Here is an 18,582-nt window from a genome sequence, read left to right as displayed (position 1 = left end):
TGCTTGTAAGCTGGTATCTCCATAACTACTGAAGGGTTTGTACCTTTTCGGACAATTTTATGTATTCATATAGGTAAGCATTATTATACTCAATGAAACACCCTTGTGACAACTTTTCGAATAGTCGAGCGTTACTGTCCTCCGACAGTTCTTGTTATAACTCAAGTCATGAGTTCATGTACATGTATGTAACCTATTCATATGGAAAATAATTTCATCAATATTCTGCAAGTATTTAAAATACATGTAAGTAGCATAAAAGGTTAAGTTAGGGACGTGGAAATACTGGGGAATAGATGAAAATCACTAAAATATCCTCTAGTTTAAATTTCAACTAACGTATCATTAAATTCTACCCTGCACGATTCACTAATATTTTCTCATACAACATTTATGGAATTTTAAATTTACGCAGAAATATTCACTTATTCTGTATATACTTTGAAGAAAATTACACTAAAATAAGATCCTGATGATTATATCTTATTATTTGATTTAAGCTGTAATTGTGCTAATGGGATTTTAATGTACTCTATACTTCAGAAAGTTTTATTTAAATTCTCCCTATGTTCCCATTGGAAAAAGCTTTACACTGATACACATTTATCTCAAGCAATAAAACACAACATAACAACACACTCTTGTTTAACTTCCTATATATGAACACAATTTTTTTTTTCTTCAGGCCAACACAGATGGTCCGGAGTTTGCTACAACGTACAAGAAGACGGAGCAGAGTTTAAATGTAGAGTTCTCTGCCCTTGAACTATTATTACATCAGGAGAGTATTCTAGACTTACTGGTGTTCGCTCAGTCGATACAACCTCCGAAACTTACCGAGGTGGAGAACAAGGTTGCCGACAGTAAACCTGAGGAGAAAAAAGTGAAAACAACCAAGAAAAGTAAGCATTGGTTTTAAATGACATTATTAGAAATGGTGATTTTATGATTAACCCTGACTATACTAATTATCTTGAATGGACTTGTCCATCTTTCAATCTGGACAAAACCATTTATTAATTTTACGGGAAAATTTTAAAATGTGAATTGGCTGAATAGCATGAATAGCAGACAGTAGAAAATGTGTACTGGCTGAATAAAAAACAGTGTAGACCATAATCAGACAGCACAGATGTGCCACGTATCTTGGTCTGAACTGGTTGCATCTATAGAATCTATTGCTGCCAGCAGGCTAAAGGATAAAGGATAGAAAGCTATATTGCATGTAGGTTGTCGGAAATTAATGGTAACAGTCAGCTCGTCTTTTAGTCAAACAAAGCAACAACAACAATATTAATGTTTTCGTCATGAAGCTTTTATGAAACTTTTTCTTTTTGTACAAAATTATAAGTGAGAAAATACTCCAAGGTGAGATGTGACTGTGAAATTCTGTATATACTTTGTAAGGATTTTTCAAACATCATATTCAAAGCAATGTAGATATGTGTTTTTTGTTTGTGCTTAAATATAAATATAGGAATTTAAGTCCTGATGATGATCTTGGACAGTGGGTCTAATGGTCATTTGGCACTTATTGCTCATTGAGAAATCATGTGAGATAAGTAGTGGGTCACTTGCAGAGGAATCTGTAATTACTGGTTAGTTATCAAGGAAAGTCGTTTATGTAGACTTGACTACAGAGATATGACTAAAACAGTATTAAAATTGGCGTTAAAACTGAAACAAATAGAACAAAACAAACAAAAAATCCAAATGATGATTAATCTGTATTATTGTATTTACAGAGGAATTTACCAAAGACCCGGAGGTGATAGACATGTCGGTGAAAGCTGCATTGAAAATGTTTTCTGTCACCATTTGCTCAGAGGAAAAACTTATCACAGATGTCAAAATTAAAGGTACTCTAATTTCATGATGAACAAACATTAACATTTTTCAACACTTTTGTAAAATACTGGTCAATTGGCTTCTTGTTTGGTCTTAACCATACTTAAATGGGTTTTATGCAAGCTTTGTTGATTTTGCAACCTTAATGATATTGAAGACGAATACCATTTTATTTGAATTTTAGGTATAGAAGCTAATGTAACACTTCAAGAGAGGCAGACTTTAGTTGGTGCATTGCTGAAAGATATATCTGTAAGAGATCCAAGTCCTGAAACATTCTATCCTAATGTAAGTATATTGTATGTAGTCTTGGCTTAATGAGGGTCCATCTGCCCTTTCAGGTACTTAGAATACTAGCACCAGACATGTCCTTAAATGTTATTATATACCAAAAGGTGACATATAAATTTTGACTTCAGTAATTCACTGAATGATTCTAAATATGTATGCAAGCTGATTTTTGTAATGTAAATATAATTTATACTCTGAGGTTATTATGATATGTTGTTGAGTACAATCCTAAATTTTCATTAGACAAGTGCACTGCTATTATACCTATATTGGACAAGATACTAGCCAAGTCTAATGTAGGTTTTTTGCAACCCTATATAAGTTAAAAAGAATCACTAAGTTACTTATAGTAATTGTGTTTATGCTTCCCAAATAGAAAAATATTGGATGCACATATTTGCTTGTTTGTCTTCTCCTGGGTCCTTCCTTTTAACATCACCTTCATTTATTGAACAATATCTTTAGGTTAGGTCAAGGATTATATCAGAGTTTTCTACTTGTCATCATATTTTTCCAGTGACATCATTATAGCCTATATTGATATCATATATATATTTGTCTTGATGCATTTCTAAAATCTGCTTGAAAATTTATTTTGAAACTCTGTCATTTGTTTTGCTTTGAAAATTAATAAATTTTTTATGTTTTATTTATGCAGATTCTAGAAATCCAGGGCAGTGAAGTATTGGCCCTGAACCTTGCAATATTGAATGAGAACACAGCAGGTGATCGCTATGACAACATGAACAATGTAGATATGAAAGTTGAAGTGTCGTTAGGGCGAATCAAGGTCACGTTTCTCAACAAATATGTCAATGATTTGCTGGTGAGTGTGTAAACTTAAAAGATATATTTCTTTGTCCGGTTTTAAGTCACTCTGACACTGTCAAGGTCATATGCCAATTTTCCAGTTTTACTTCGAAAATAAAAGATAAATAAAGATTGCCCTTAAGAGTCAACTTGAAAATATTGCAGACTCAGTTAGATTTTGCTGGTTCATTCATGAACAGAAGTGGTTTTCAAGAATAATATTTGAACACACAGACTTTTTAATATTTTTAACATTTAACCTAGCGATTTCTTTACAGGGATTTCTTGACAACTTCCAAGCAGCTCAGGCAAAGATCAAGGAAGCCGGCGAGACTTTGGCCGAGTATTCCCAAGATGCCGTGCAGAACTTACAGGAGACGGCTTCAAGATTGTCCCTCTCGGTTGATATGAACGCCCCCATTATCTTTATGCCGCAGTGTTCGAAATCTTACAATGTTCTTATGGTAGATCTCGGTCATTTGTCTGTGAAGAATGCTTTTGAGATGCCGGGGAAAAGATCAGCAAATGGGGTACCAGCAGTTCTAGATAAAATGAACGTGACTTTAACAGACTTGAAAGTGTCAAGGTAAATTTATTCTTATATAATGGCTTCTTACTCTATCTGTATTGATATATAACTTGTGAATTATCTTCAGAATTGAGGTAATATATTCATAAATTGGTAAGAGAACAATACTTAAGACTGTTGTGTTTTGCTACATTTATATAAATGTTATTTTGCAAGCCTTCATCATAGTCGCAATACTCAATAAAATATTTTGTCCACACTAGATCATTTGTTATCATCAGTGCTATAGATCAGTTATGATATTTTGTCAGCACTTCAAGTCAGTTTTGATATTTTGTCTGTGCTATAGATCAGTTATGATAATTTGTCATTACTATATATCATTTGTATTATTTTGTCAGGGCTATAGTAGATGCCTCCCAGTACGTGAAGAGTGAGGTGGAGTTATTACAACCGGCCGAAATATCGGTTGGCATCTGTAGAAATATCGCTTCAAGCTGGTTCCATGACGTCCCTGATATTGACATCTCGGGAAATATCAAAGCCATTAAGGTTGGTAACTTGGAGACATTGTGTTGTATTTTTATATGCCCAAAAGACTTTGGGACATATTATGTTATACCCCCTGGCGTCCGTCCGTCTGTCTGCACTACCAAATAGGGATAGGGGGCCATCAAATTGTAAACAGAACAAAGAGAACAATAGAATTCATTACGTAGAGTAAGGAGCCATTGGCCCTCTATTAAACAAGAGAAATAACAAAAGAAATGGCCCCTTATTCCATTTCCATTTGTTAATTTGATAATGCTCTGTAAAAAGTGAAAATTAAGTTCATGATTTGAAATATTTTAATGCCTTTTTCATGTAGTAATTATCTATAATTGAATTTAATCAAACTTATCCCAAATTTAAAACGAGTTTGTATGTATGATCTGTAAAAAAATGTATGTATGATTTGTAAGAAAAATAATCATTATTTACATTCAGTACTTCAAATGTCTTAAACCAACTGATATACATATAATAACTTATAAACTAACTTATATATATAACTTCAGTTGACAATAAGTCAGGGAGATTTTACGGCTATGATGAATGTTTTGAACGAGAATTTGTCTGAGGGTCAGGATAAGACGAAACAGTTACCTGAGAAACCGGAAGAAACTACCGCTGTGTCCACAAATGTTGAAGAAACTGTCACTGCTGAAACTGCTGGTATGTACAGGGAAAAATTAACCTTAAATCTCTAAATTTCTTAAATGAACTTGTCCAGTTTTCAGTATTGGACCAGTCCATTATTGAATTTCGGGATATCAAGGTGAAATTTTTTTAACATGTATATGTTTTAGTAACACCAGCAATGTAAATTTTGTATGGTAACTCTAAGCTATACTATTCTATGAAGACCTCAGGTTTCCCTATTTGCATTATTTAAGGCTTAAGATGGCAATTGTTTAGAACCTCTGACCTTTTGTAAACTAGAAGAGTATATTCCCATATTTAGCAGAATTTAAAGTCCTCACTTGGCAGAATTTCCTCACAGTCACAGGTCAAGCTACTGGTGGGAATCAAATGTTTTTACTCTCATGAGTAGAATTGTAAAAAAACATATAATATTATGATATATAATTTGTTTGTGGTTTGTTGTTAGGTATGATATTAATTACTGTCAATATAATTATCAAATAACGTAAATGATATATGTTATATTTTCCAGTATCTACAGAGAGTACCCCTGTAGCAGTGACTAGTCAGGAGACATGGTGTAAACTGAAGTTTAATTTCTGTATTAATACACTGTCAGCAACACTTTATAATGGAGAGAGTAAACTGGTATGTATACATTATGTTTGTACTGTACTGAATATTGTTTTCTATGATACGCAGTTCTAACAACTTTTTGAAATTCTATTTTGGAACTTAATCACTTTTGAGTCCACTATCTGAAATTAACATTATGTGGCAGATCAGAGGCGAATACCTTGATTATAAGAACACAATCCCCTTTTCTTTTTTGTAAGAAATGTTTGTTATTTCTGAAAAAAAAAAATAGTCATAAAATGTCGATATAACTGATGTTCAATTTAAGTACTATTATTTAGTTATAAAAATTTTTCAAAGTTAGAAAGTTACCTTTAACAATCCTAATATTCCCTTGTAAAGTAATATGTTTCAGTTTTACATTAGTTATAATGTCAAACATTGGCAATATTTATCATTTTCAGACATCAGGTCTATACTTACATGATGACAAGAAGTGCCTCGGTCAGTTTGCACTGGAGTTGATGGGTCTAGATGGTCACATGATGACTAATAATGACATGGATGTCAAGGTCATACTGAGAGATACGATCATGGATGATAAACGTCCTCAGAAAATAGGAGGTATCACAAGGTATGTGCTCTTAGTTATGTGTTCCTCATTTCATTTCACCCATTATGTGTACCTTATTATATGTTCTGCATAATATGTTCTTCATTATACGATCCTTATTACGTGTTTCTAAATATTTGTTCTATTTGTTTTGCATTACTTGTTCCTCAACATGTGCTCCTTATAAGATATTCCTCATATGTCCCTTATTATGTGTTCCTCATTACATGTCATTTATTATGTGTTCCTCAGTACATGTCCCTTATTTTGTGTTCCTCATTACATGTCCCTTATGATGTGTTCCTCATTACATGTCACTTATTATGTGTTCCTCAATACATGTCACTTATTATGTGTTCCTTATTACATGTCCCTTATTTTGTGTTCCTCATTACATGTCCCTTATGATGTGTTCCTCATTACATGTCTCTTATTATATGTTCCTTATTACATGTCCCTCATTATATGTTCCTCAGTACATGTCCCTTATTTTGTGTTCCTCATTACATGTCCCTTATGATGTGTTCCTCATTACATGTCACTTATTATGTGTTCCTTATTACATGTCCCTCATTATATGTTCCTCAGTACATGTCCCTTATTATGTGTTCCCCATTACATGTCCCTCATTATGTGTTCCTCATTACATGTCCCTTATGATGTGTTCCTCATTACATGTCACTTATTATGTGTTCCTTATTACATGTCCCTCATTATATGTTCCTCAGTACATGTCCCTTATTATGTGTTCCCCATTACATGTCCCTCATTATGTGTTCCCCATTACATGTCCCTTATGATGTGTTCCTCATTACATGTCCCTTATTATGTGTTCCTCATTACATGTCACTTATTATGTTTTCCTCATTACATGTCACTTATTTTGTGTTCCTCATTACATGTCCAGTGTCTATTCTAGGACGCGCGATTGCGCGATTCACGCTAGTATTTAACAGATCGCGCACAATTCAAAATCATGTGCGTGAAAATCGGCGCATCTATAAAAAAAGTTAATAAAACCGTAAAACTTCAATCCCGCATTATATTTGGTTGTTTTGTTTACATTTACACGAAAACGAAGGGAGGTAACTGTAAGCTAATTATAATAATTTAGTACCGTATGGTACTGGTTTACGTGAGTTGAGGGGAAAATTAGGGAAATGTTCCGTACGCCCGGGGGACTATGTGCTAGGCCCCTGACAGTTGGGGCGAAAATTTTAAAAGGGTGTAGTAAATTTTAAATTTTCCAAGAAAAATTTGGGGGGAAAAATTTACCAGGCTTGGCAAACAAATTATACGTGAAAAGAAAAAAAAAAACTTGGGATTATTTGTAGGGCTTAACCCCCCTTTTTTAAATCCAATCGCGGGCAGTTCTGAATAATTTTTTTTTCGTTTAAAAAATTTCAGGGGGGAAAACACCCCTTCCTTCCCCCCTTCCCCCCCTTAAATAAAATTTACCCTTTTTAAAAAAATTATTTCAACCCGGGGGGGTTTAAACCCTTAAATGGGGCAAAGAAAATTTTTTAAAAATTGGGCAGTTTATATTTGGCACCAACCTTTGATTTTGGAAAATCGCCCCCTTTTTTTGAAATGGAGGGGGAAAATCTCCCCTATTTTTCAATTCCTAGAATAGACACTGCATGTCCCTTATGATGTGTTCCTCATTACATGTCCCTTATTATGTGTTCCTCATTACATGTCACTTATTATGTGTTCCTCATTACATGTCACTTATGATGTGTTCCTCATTACATGTCCCTTATGATGTGTTCCTCATTACATGTCCCTTATTATGTGTTCCTCATTACATGTCACTTATTATGTGTTCCTCATTACATGTCCCTTATTTTGTGTTCCTCATCACTTGTCCCTTATTATGTGTTCCTCATTACATGTCCCTTATGATGTGTTCCTTATTATATGTCTCTTATGATGTGTTCCTCATTACATGTCCCTTATGATGTGTTCCTCATTACATGTCCCTTATAATGTGTTCCTCATTACATGTCACTTATTATGTTTTCCTTTTTTACATGTCCCTCATGACATGTTCTTCATTACATGTTCCTTATTACATGTTCCACATTATGTGTTATGTGTTCCTTATTATATGTTCCTCATTTTATTTTCTTCATTACATTTTCCTTTTTATGTTACTCTTATTACATGTCCCTTATTATGTGTTCCTTATTGCATGTGCTTCACACTATATGTTCCTTAATACATTGTTCTTTGTATATGTTTCTATTACATGTTCCTCATTATGTGTTCTTCTTTGAATTTTCTTCATTCTATGTAGCTCATACTGTGTTTTATCATTGTGTTTAACAGTTAATGTTGACTTAATTTAGTTAATGTTGACTTAATTTGGACAAATTTTCACTATTTTTAAGTTCAATGAAATAGTCATTTTGTTTACTTTAATGTATTTAAACCATCACATGTTCTTTTATTATTTAAGTAGCCAGGTTCAACAGTCATTGTAGCTACTTAAAATGGTATAGAGTTACTAGGGTCTAATTAAATGTTAGAAAAATCTCAGTCATGTAAGTCTACTTAAATGTTCAAAACATTCTTTCATATAAATGAATAGTTCTACTGAAATATTCATACAAGTTACTGGTATATAAAATTTGTTTTCTTGTAAACAGAATGATGGAAAGAAGTAAGAAAGTGTCTACAACAGATGGGAAAGAACTCAATATGATAGATGTGTCATTTAAACAGGAGAAGAATGACAAAAATAGTAAGACATTATCTGCTAGTAATTTTGTGAATGATGTGTACGTGTGTTTTCCTGGTTGAGAGGGAGGCACTTTAAACCAATTTGCCTCCGTCACATTCACATAAACAAGGTCTCCCCCTTTTGGCTGAGGGGTTGCCTTTTATGGTTGAGACATAAGAATTGCAGCCACCGTTTATCCCTATGTGATCTTATGAGGCGACTGAATGGTTTAAATAACTGGAGTCTATGCATGTCATGGGCTCCAGCAGGTGAAGCAGTTTTGACCCCTGGTGTTGAAATAATTATATTTATCATATAATCTAAAAATATCTGCAATCTCATTGGTCCAAACACCTATCACCCTGGTCAGTATGACATTCCACGGGTGAATATCACATCATATTCAATGGCTAGCTAGTCAATAATTGTAATAATATTACACTGTTTTCAGTTGATGTACACATGAGCAGTTTGTATGTGTGTGTATGCCTGGATTTCCTGATGTCAGTAGCCGACTTCTTTGTGAAAGGTCTACCTAAACAACCCGAGGTAGAACCACCACCTGTTCCTGCCAAAGAAACACAAAAAGGTGAGTTTAATTCTTGAGATAAAATAGTTTATAGTTTTTTTTGGTAAAAAATACTGGAAAGTGAATGAAATTTGTCATTTACCCTACATGCATGGAAAACCAAACAATAAATTGTTGCTTTATACTTGGCAGCACCGATGTGGGTTCCAATCCCAAAAGGGACTTTGGATTGTTTCATGTGAGGAAGCTATCCAGCTAGCCTGAACGTCTGTGATTCTACACAGGCCCCTGTTTGTGCCTGAAATAATGCATGGAAGGGTACCTGAGGTCTTCCTCCACTTGTGAAGCTGGAAAGCTGCCATATGACCTAAACTGTGTCAGTTGATGTAAAACCTAATCAGAGTACAATCGATCAAAGTTTTCCATGTAAAATCTCCATGTTATAGGGTATATATTTGAATTTATTTATTGCCTTGGTGTTATTCAATTGTTAAATTAATACTGAATATATGTTTAAGCGATAAATTATCAAATATATTTATTGACATTTTTTATTTTAACAGCTGCTGCGGTACAACCAAAACCAGCTGAACCAGTGGCAGGTGAGATGAATATATCTGTCTCTATAGATAGACCAGAAATTATCATGATAGAAGACCAGTCTAAACAAGATACGAGTGCCCTCATGTTAGATGTAAGTTATTTAATATCTTGGTATATTAAGTGGAGTGGTGGCCTAGTGATTAAGATATCTGCTTCTCAACCCAGGGATCATTGGTTCGAGCCCTAATTTGGTCAGGACCATGTTTCTTCATATGACACCAGTACTGGTTGGTTTCAGGAAGCAGACTCAGAAGTGTTTAATATAAGTTGCAAGAACTAGTTTCCCAATCGAGCTTAAATAAAATTTGATGTTTAAGTCAAATATTTTGTTCTCTTTTGTCCTTGTCGTTTTGTTATCCTGTTTATTTTGTGCGACCAATGAAATAAAAAAGTACATATCTGATGTAAATAATAGATATATGTCCAACCCTGATGTAGAAAAATCAGTTTCTAGTTGGTCAAAACCCTTATTATAGCTTATTTATTTATCTCAAAGTTTCATTATCTTGACTTTTGTGGACGGTCCTGGCGACATCGAGATAACGGGAGTCGACTGTATCCTGTGCTTAGAGTGCCCTTAAATTTCATACCATTATATACACTAATACCCTATTCTTTTATGATGCTTTCATTCATATATTTATTTTGTTTTATTATGCTCTCATCATTTATTTACCCTGTCCCCTTTAAAAAATGAATTTCAGACAGATATATTTACAACAATTTCAGATGGAGTTAGTGTTCAGGATGAGACAGAGTCCGGAGACAATGGACATGTCAGCTGCCATTAAAAACCTCGGTATAGTCTCCTGTAAATACAACAGTAGGGGCTCCGGGGCACAGGTATATATCTTGTATATTCATGTTTAAAAAAGGAAGAAATGTTGGATCTTTGTGCTTTTGAAAATATTTTATAATTCCCAACATCTTTTTGAGATATGTTCCATGTTCAGAACAAAGAAACAAAAATTCTGTTCATAATGAAGATATTAACCCATGTCGTTGTGATATATTGCTTGTATTTGATCCTGAAACCATGTGATATGATGTTTATTTAGTTCATATTTAGACTAAGAGTTACATATATTTTCACAAATAAATATAGCCCCATTTGACTTAATATTGTTCAAATATTGACTATGTGTTAATAATGTTCTTATTCAGAAACTGACCCCATGTGACATACATGTATATTATTCAGATATTGACAACATATTGGTAATATATTTAGTTTATATTACAGGAATTGACCCATGTGACATAACATGATGATAATAATTTATTGTATTAACTGACCTTATATGACAAAATGTTACTATATATTTCTGATATTGACCCCATGTGACATAATTTAACTAAATATTTCATGTATTGACCCCATGTGACATAAATTAACTAAATATTTAATATATGACCCCATGTGTCATGTGCATTTTTTCATGTATTGACCCCATGTGATGTGTATATTTCATGTATTGACCCCATGCAACATTTGTATTTTCAGATATTGACCCCATGTGACCAAATTTAACCTAATATTTCATATATGACCATTTGTACCATGTGCATATTTCATGTAATGACTGCATGCAACATGTGTATATTTCAGATATTGACCCCATGCAACATGTGTATATTTCAGATATTGACCCATGTGATATAATGTAACTATATATTTCATATAATGATCTAATGTGACATGAGTATAATTCCGATATTGACCCCATTTAACATATGCATATTTCATGTATTGATCACATGTGTCATGTGATTATTTCAGATATTGACCCCATGTGACATATCATTCTACAGTAAGACACCTAAGGATCAGGGAGCGCATATGGATGTTTCAACTACAGATTTAATCCTGAACATTTCCCCAGCTACCATCAAAACAATGTCCGCTATAGCAGCTGGCCTATCTAAACAAGAAGTATGATTTTGTTATTATTTGCTTAGAATAGCTCTTAAATTATGTAAAAATAAAAAGGTTTTGCACTTTGTATATAAGCATCAGCTAATAAATTTACCTACTTAGTTTGTTCTATTTTACCCAGAATAGTTCTTAAATTATGGAAAATAACCAAAAAAATCCAAATATTTGCTCTTAGCTACTGCATTTACTCATATATAAGACTCAGAGCATGTATAAGTCGGGGGTCTAATTTTTACATAAGAATTGGCTGTTTTCTGCTTATCATGGGATAATGAAATCTTGTACTAGATGGTATTGCAATGACAACAGTGAATGTGAATTTTGAGTTTTGAATCCTAAGATTCATATTTCCAAAAAACTCTTAGGACAGAAGTCTTTGCTTGAATAATTAAATGCAAATATAAACAGGTAAAAATATTCTTAGATATATATATAATGTTCTGTAGGAGGAAGGGGAAGAGGAAGAGAAAATGCCTGGGGATATCTGGCAGATTAAGAAAATATCCGACTGTGATTTCTGGTTCCTAAAATCAGGTAAGTTTCTTTTTGATTTGGTTTATAGAAACTTGATAGATAGATATGCCTGATGTCAGATATTTCTTCAAACCTTATGTAAGTTTGAACATCATATTGTATTTTTAGCAAATTCTTTGAATAATTATAATTATGTGAATGAAAAAGACTGTAAAAAGTGCTTAAAATCACCAAAACCTAGTGTGTGAAACAAATACATTTTTGAATTTCGTCTAGAATACTGTGAACATTTAGTTCTTTCTAGTTCATTTCATAGTGTTAATTTTCTGCATGGAACTTTATGTTTTATTCATTTATTTTCTTTTTTTGTAGCATGTTCATTTAATTAAATTTATTTTGAGCTACAACTCAAATATTTTTGCAAGCTTGTGTAATTTTCAAAGTGATGTTGTCATAATAATAATTGTTGTATTGATGTTGTTAAATGCATATACTGTACTCTCTTAGCCAGAAATTGTAAAACCTAAATACCAGTACATATATGTGATACTAATATATCTATTCAGCTAGCAGACGGAAGGTTGGTGGATTTACTGAGGTGCCAGCTATTGCCTAAACAAATGCATTAACATTCTTACAAGACCTACTTTATGGGGTTATTACTTCCATCTTTTGTTTCTCATAATGTCCCTTCACTAAGAGCCAAAACAAAACCTTTTCCTATAAAGCTGGGAAAATGTCACCTGACCTTAAAGGCACTCCACTGAGGTCAGAAAGCCGAAAGTTGGGGCGATTCTTAGTCTGCTTTGAGTGAAAAGCCATGCAAAGCTTTTAATTTTTTGGTTATTTTGTACAATAAAAAGAATGATTCTGGAAAAACAGAGTGAGGGAATGATCTGAATTTTTGCACATAAATTATTTGTCTTTATCAACATTAAGTAGTACACAAATCTCTGAAAAATATTTCCAACCCTCTCATGTCAATTAACCTCAGTGGAGTCCCTTAAATAGTGTTGTAATAAATTGCATGTAAAGAAAAAACACCAACACAGATGACAAGTTATTAAGATATGATTATGTATATGTACTATATGATATTTATAGCTGATGACACAGACAATCGTAAGTGTAATGGAAGACGGACAAAACCCCACCAGTTAAAACCCCACCACTCAAAATTTTATAGAGTGGACAAAACCCCACCACTTAATTTTATAGAGTGGACAAAACCCCACCACTAAATTTCATTGAGTGGACAAAACCCCACCACTTATTGGGCAAGATTTGATCAATTATAATATATAATTATAATATACACATATTTTTCACATTTTATTTTTTAATTTCAATATAACATTTGTGTAATATAAGAATGAACAATTTTATTAACAATGCATGTACATCTTGCATGTGCAATATGCAAAAAAGGTGTTACAAACTGTACACAAAAAACTTAATCCTAATCCCTGAAGAACAGAACAGATTATTTATTGATGTTTTGATTGCAAAAAAGGTGTTACAAACTGTAACTCCTTATTGATGAGTTGTTCACACATTATTTAGAGTTTCTGCTGATGCACACTTGTTTGTTTTTTAACATGTTTACAAGAAAGTGTAGTCCACTCTATAAAACTGATGTGGTGGGGTTTTGTCCACTCTGTAAAATTTAGTGGTGGGGTTTTGTCCACTCTATGAAATGTAGTGGTTGGGTTTTGTCCACTCTATAAAATTTTGAGTGGTGGGGTTTTAACTGGTGGGGTTTTGTCCTACATTCAAGTGTAACATGTAGAAATATAGACCGACAGGAACACATATAGCACAGCTTCAAATTAACATTACCGTATTTCTGATAATTATTGCGCTTAATTATTGCCCTATTAAACACCCCCTTTGTCTTGAATTCTTTGTGCTTTTTTGAGTCTGTACATGAGGGATAATGAATAAGTGCAACATCCCTCATGCCCCCTAGCACCGGCTTGAGCGGTACTCAATTCTACACACTTAATAGTGATGGCATCAATAATCCCGAAGGACCAGAAAAATATAACAATACTGAAAAGTCATGCTTGGTTTGCTTTATATGCTAGATCATTTATCAAACATGTATTAGCCTGATTTTAGAAGATTAAAATGCTTTTATTTTTAGGTGAAGGAAACATATTCACTACTTTAAATAGATAGTCAAACATAAAAATAGGGTCTTACAAATGTTTGTCTTTAATTATTACCTATTAAGAAAAAAATGGTGATATTTTAGATCTTTTTTGGTTTGGAACGTCAAATTTATTTCTGCTTAATATTCCATAATTCTAAAGTAATGATATTATAATGTTATATACTAACTGTACATGTTCAGTACTATAATTATTTCTGTTTAAGATAAATATACATACAGGTATGTTTACAAAAATCCACATAAATCTAGTCATAATTAAAAGGTTATAAAAGGTTATAAATACTTTGTCAAAAATAAATAAATTTTTCTGTTTATCATTAATATTTCATTGTTTCAAAGACAAGAATACATGTATAATAACTTATTAGTTTAATTAAAAATGTTAATCTATAAAAAGCAATTATTATTCTTATAAGATGTACCAGGAAATAGCAATGAGTATTTGAATAACAGTAAGGAAATAAGTCATTCACAAATGGTTTCATTATTCCCTAACTTGAGTTGAGGAAGAAGTCACTTAACCAAAGTATGAGTTATGTCATGTATTTTTCAATGAGATAATAAATACTAAATAGGATTACAATGACTTACTATCTAATTAGATTGAAATAGAAAAAATACATGTTTTCTTCAGTTGTTATAAATCTAATAATAAATATGTCTCTGTCACCAATTTTAAGTGTAGTTCTTCTAAATCTGAAGTTTCCTTAAAAAAAAAAAAAGATGGACCACCTGTGTTCAGAAAGGACCACCTGAATTTGGATCCAGTGGTCCGGCATACCACCTGCTGAAAAAGTTTGTGTCAAGACCTGATAAACATATCAAATTCAGACGAAAAACATGCATTTTGTCACTGAAGGAAGCATTTAAAGGCTTAAATCAAGGCTAAGATAAGAATGTAAAAGAGAAAACAGACAGATAGTTCTTAATGTTACATTACCATATATAAAGTGCCTTTTCAATTCCTACCTTCGTGGTCCGGTCCGTATGTTGGATAAAAATCTCGTAAAGTAAAATAACAATCACAGAATACAGTAACATGCAAAGTAACGCAAAAGTGCGTGGCTTTAGGCCACAAAGTCCTCATACGTGTCATTGACCTTTTTACTGCTCCATTTTTAACAATTATTAAAATTAACTATTAATATATCTTGAATAAAAAAATGAAAATTGTATGACCTTGTTTTAGTATATTCTGTTATAAAAAATTTCATAGGACAAACAGATAAAAAAAAACCAACACAAATTTAAATATCAAAACATGATTTGCTTTATTAGCTTTGTCAGTTATAATTTCATGAAACTCCTTTAAATTTAAATGTAAAAGAAATGTTTACACCATCCTTTTTTAATTTATAAAATTTTTACATCATCAATATTATAACTAGTTGATATGGTGAAAAATAGTTTTAAGTGTAATTGTCCACTTGTAGAATTAGTGTTTCTGCTGCAAAAGTTATTTTTGAAATTGGGGGGAGGGGGGTTGTATTAGGGGAGTGCCATTTAATTTATTTAATTTTACAATAGCAGCATTACATTTCGGTACATTTTTTTTCTGTTTATGTACAATATTCATGTGTGTCGAAAAAGAGGTCCCCTCTCGAAAAGATAATTGATACAGTACAATTTTAATGTTTCTTAAATATAGCTTAAATTTATACACATGTAGGTAGAATATTAGTAATGCTTGTTTTGCTTGATATATTAGATCATTTATTGTATTAGCTTGGTTTGACTCGAAGAAATACTAAATGTTATACTATAAATTTGCTCATATCTTTGTTGTATTTGTTTTTATTTTGCGTTATTAGATGTTAAGTTTGAATGATAACTTTTTTGTTTGTCAGTTATCTTTCTTTAGTAGCTGTTTTATTTTGAATGATAACTCTTTTTTGTGTCAGTTATCCTTTTTGTTAAAATGTTATTATAAATAATCATAGATGGATTTTGTTTGTTTGTTTTATTTTTTACAGTGTTTTAATTTGGTATATTTCAGTTGCATCAGAACCGCTAGATTTGGGCACAGCAGTTGATGAAGTTTTAGAAGAAAGGGGGGAACAGGTAATATATAATTGAGACGCGCCATGACAAAACCAACATAATGTGTTTGCGACCAGCATGGATCCAGACCAGCCTGCACATCCGCTAAGTCTGATCAGTATCTATGCTGTTCGCTTACAAGCCGTATTACAAGTAGTGAAACTGAAATCAAACAGCATGGATTCTGATCAGACTGCACGAATGCTCAGGCAGATCTCCATTTTGGTCGCAAATGCATTATGTTGGTTTTGTCATGGCGCGGCTCAATTATGTCTAAAATATATTTATATTTTAGTTTCAAAAATTTAAAGGAACTCCACTGAGGTTCAAAGGCCTAAAAACATGAAATTTGAAAATCTAACAAATGTCAAGAGATGCACTTAAAATGGAAAACTCTGCAGAATAACAGAAATCATAATACTTACCCTGATTTGAGTGATGAATGTGTTGCAACGTTTTTCATTTTTGGGTCATTTTGTTCAATCAAAATGATTAATCTAAAAAAAAAGTGGTGAGTGAATGTCCGAAATATTTGCACACAAGTTATTGGTCCTGACCTTCATCAAATGGTACACAAATCTCGGAAAAAAATATTTTCAGTTCCATAATGTCAGAAAACCTCAGTGGAGTCCCTTTAAAATTTAGTTTGACAATTTGTGGGATATATTTTAAGCACAGTTGTAAAACTGATATGTCTGTATATACTTATAATGTGTCTATAGATGGTAAAACATTATATTACTTTCTGGTCTTTTTATGGTTTGTTTAATGAATGGGAAATTTAATTGTTTAAAGTGGATTGGTCTACAATAGGCACATTTTTCATAAGTATTTCAAAAAATGATAAAAACCATAGAAATGACGTGTATGATTTGGATATTACTAGGAAATTATTACTAGGGAAAAAAATTCTTCTGTGGTTTGTTGCTATACATGTATATTATACCATTTTTTTTCCTTCTTTGTCTATATAAGTGACAAAATCACGTGGAGTGTTAGAATATACTATATTACTATCAATATAATTGTTTTTTGTATTACAAACTTTTAATTATAGACCAATTTACTTTAAAGAAAGTGTCAAAATCTGGTGGCGAATAAGTGGCAATTAAAACCGGACTTTTGCTAGCCATAGATCTCGTTTAATCGCCACTAGCAAAGAACGGTTAAAAGACGTTTTTCAAAGTTTTCATATTGACATATAGGCAAAATTAAAACTGTTCCATAGAATTTGTTTAAACTTGCCTTCCAGATTTGTATCTATTTTAAAGAAATTTGAAAAATGGATCAAATAAGTGAAAATATTGTCCAGTTTCATCTGTATTATGAATTTTTATACATTTCTTAAACAATTTCTTTGTATTGTGAGTTTTCTGACTTTAATCTTTCTCTCTATATTTTTACAGTCCTATAAAGAAAAGGTATACAGATTGTTCTCTATGTTTCCATCATGCATTACACCATACAGATTGCTTCTCCCCCCCATATACTAATATTCCATTACATGTAACATACTAGGAAGAATCCCCCTATGTTTGTCTGAAAATTTAATGTCCAGCCAGTATACAGATCGTATTTATAAGATTTATAACTCTTTTACTGTTTGTAAGAATTCTGCAATCTTATGAGGGGTGTCTATTTGGCTTCAAACCATTTGTCCCTCACTGCTGTGGGTATGAATCCCACCAAGGACTTTGGATTCTTTCATGTAAGGAAGCTGTCCTGCTAGCTTATGGAACATCCTTGGTTCTACATATTAATGCTTGTTTGTGCCTTAAAGAATGCACTTGAGGTCTTCCTCCACCAGTAAAGCTATACAGTCTTCATGTGACCTTCACAATGTCATTGTGACTTTAAAACACAATCAAAAACTGTGCAAGAAGTTGATTGTTTTTGTAATAACTGTCTGGACTTTTGTCTCGGAATTCTATGTGTATATCTCCACACACTGCCAGTACTATATGCCATCAAAACTGTGCAAAAAGTTTATAATGTTTTTAGCTCACCTGTCACAAAGTGACAGGGTGAGCTTTAGTGATCGCTTTTCGTCCGGCGTCCGGCCGTCCATCTGTCGTCCATCCGTCCGTCGTCCGTAAACTTTTACTTTAAATGACATCACCTCATAAACCACTAAGCCAATTTTATCCAAACTTCACAGGAATGTTCCTTTGGTGGTCACCTTTTAAAATTATTCAAAGAATTTAATTCCATGCAGAACTCTAGTTGCCATGGCAACCGAAAGAAAAA

General features: G+C 32.6%; 1 protein-coding gene across 1 annotated transcript in view; it reads left to right on the top strand.

Moving 5' to 3' along the window:
- Window positions 1-17,843, top strand: part of LOC132713379 (intermembrane lipid transfer protein VPS13A-like) — a 67,322-nt gene extending 49,479 nt beyond the window's left edge. Inside the window, exons 30-47 of the mRNA XM_060695948.1 lie at window positions 686-902; window positions 1,746-1,859; window positions 2,033-2,136; window positions 2,798-2,965; window positions 3,228-3,535; window positions 3,880-4,030; window positions 4,537-4,693; window positions 5,196-5,311; window positions 5,704-5,873; window positions 8,504-8,598; window positions 9,029-9,166; window positions 9,670-9,800; window positions 10,439-10,552; window positions 11,490-11,642; window positions 12,092-12,179; window positions 13,224-13,241; window positions 16,292-16,356; window positions 17,742-17,843. Coding sequence (XP_060551931.1) covers window positions 686-902; window positions 1,746-1,859; window positions 2,033-2,136; window positions 2,798-2,965; window positions 3,228-3,535; window positions 3,880-4,030; window positions 4,537-4,693; window positions 5,196-5,311; window positions 5,704-5,873; window positions 8,504-8,598; window positions 9,029-9,166; window positions 9,670-9,800; window positions 10,439-10,552; window positions 11,490-11,642; window positions 12,092-12,179; window positions 13,224-13,241; window positions 16,292-16,356; window positions 17,742-17,828 — 2,394 coding nt within the window. The 3' untranslated portion in view covers window positions 17,829-17,843. The remainder of the gene's footprint in view (window positions 1-685; window positions 903-1,745; window positions 1,860-2,032; window positions 2,137-2,797; window positions 2,966-3,227; window positions 3,536-3,879; window positions 4,031-4,536; window positions 4,694-5,195; window positions 5,312-5,703; window positions 5,874-8,503; window positions 8,599-9,028; window positions 9,167-9,669; window positions 9,801-10,438; window positions 10,553-11,489; window positions 11,643-12,091; window positions 12,180-13,223; window positions 13,242-16,291; window positions 16,357-17,741) is intronic.
- The last annotated feature ends 739 nt before the right edge of the window (window positions 17,844-18,582 follow it).

Source organism: Ruditapes philippinarum, unplaced genomic scaffold, assembly GCF_026571515.1.
Source record: "Ruditapes philippinarum isolate M1 unplaced genomic scaffold, ASM2657151v2 ctg1982_1_1_1_1, whole genome shotgun sequence".
NCBI lineage: Eukaryota > Metazoa > Mollusca > Bivalvia > Venerida > Veneridae > Ruditapes > Ruditapes philippinarum.
The sequence above is the reverse complement of the archived record's forward strand: the minus strand, read 5'-3'. Positions and strand labels throughout refer to the sequence as shown.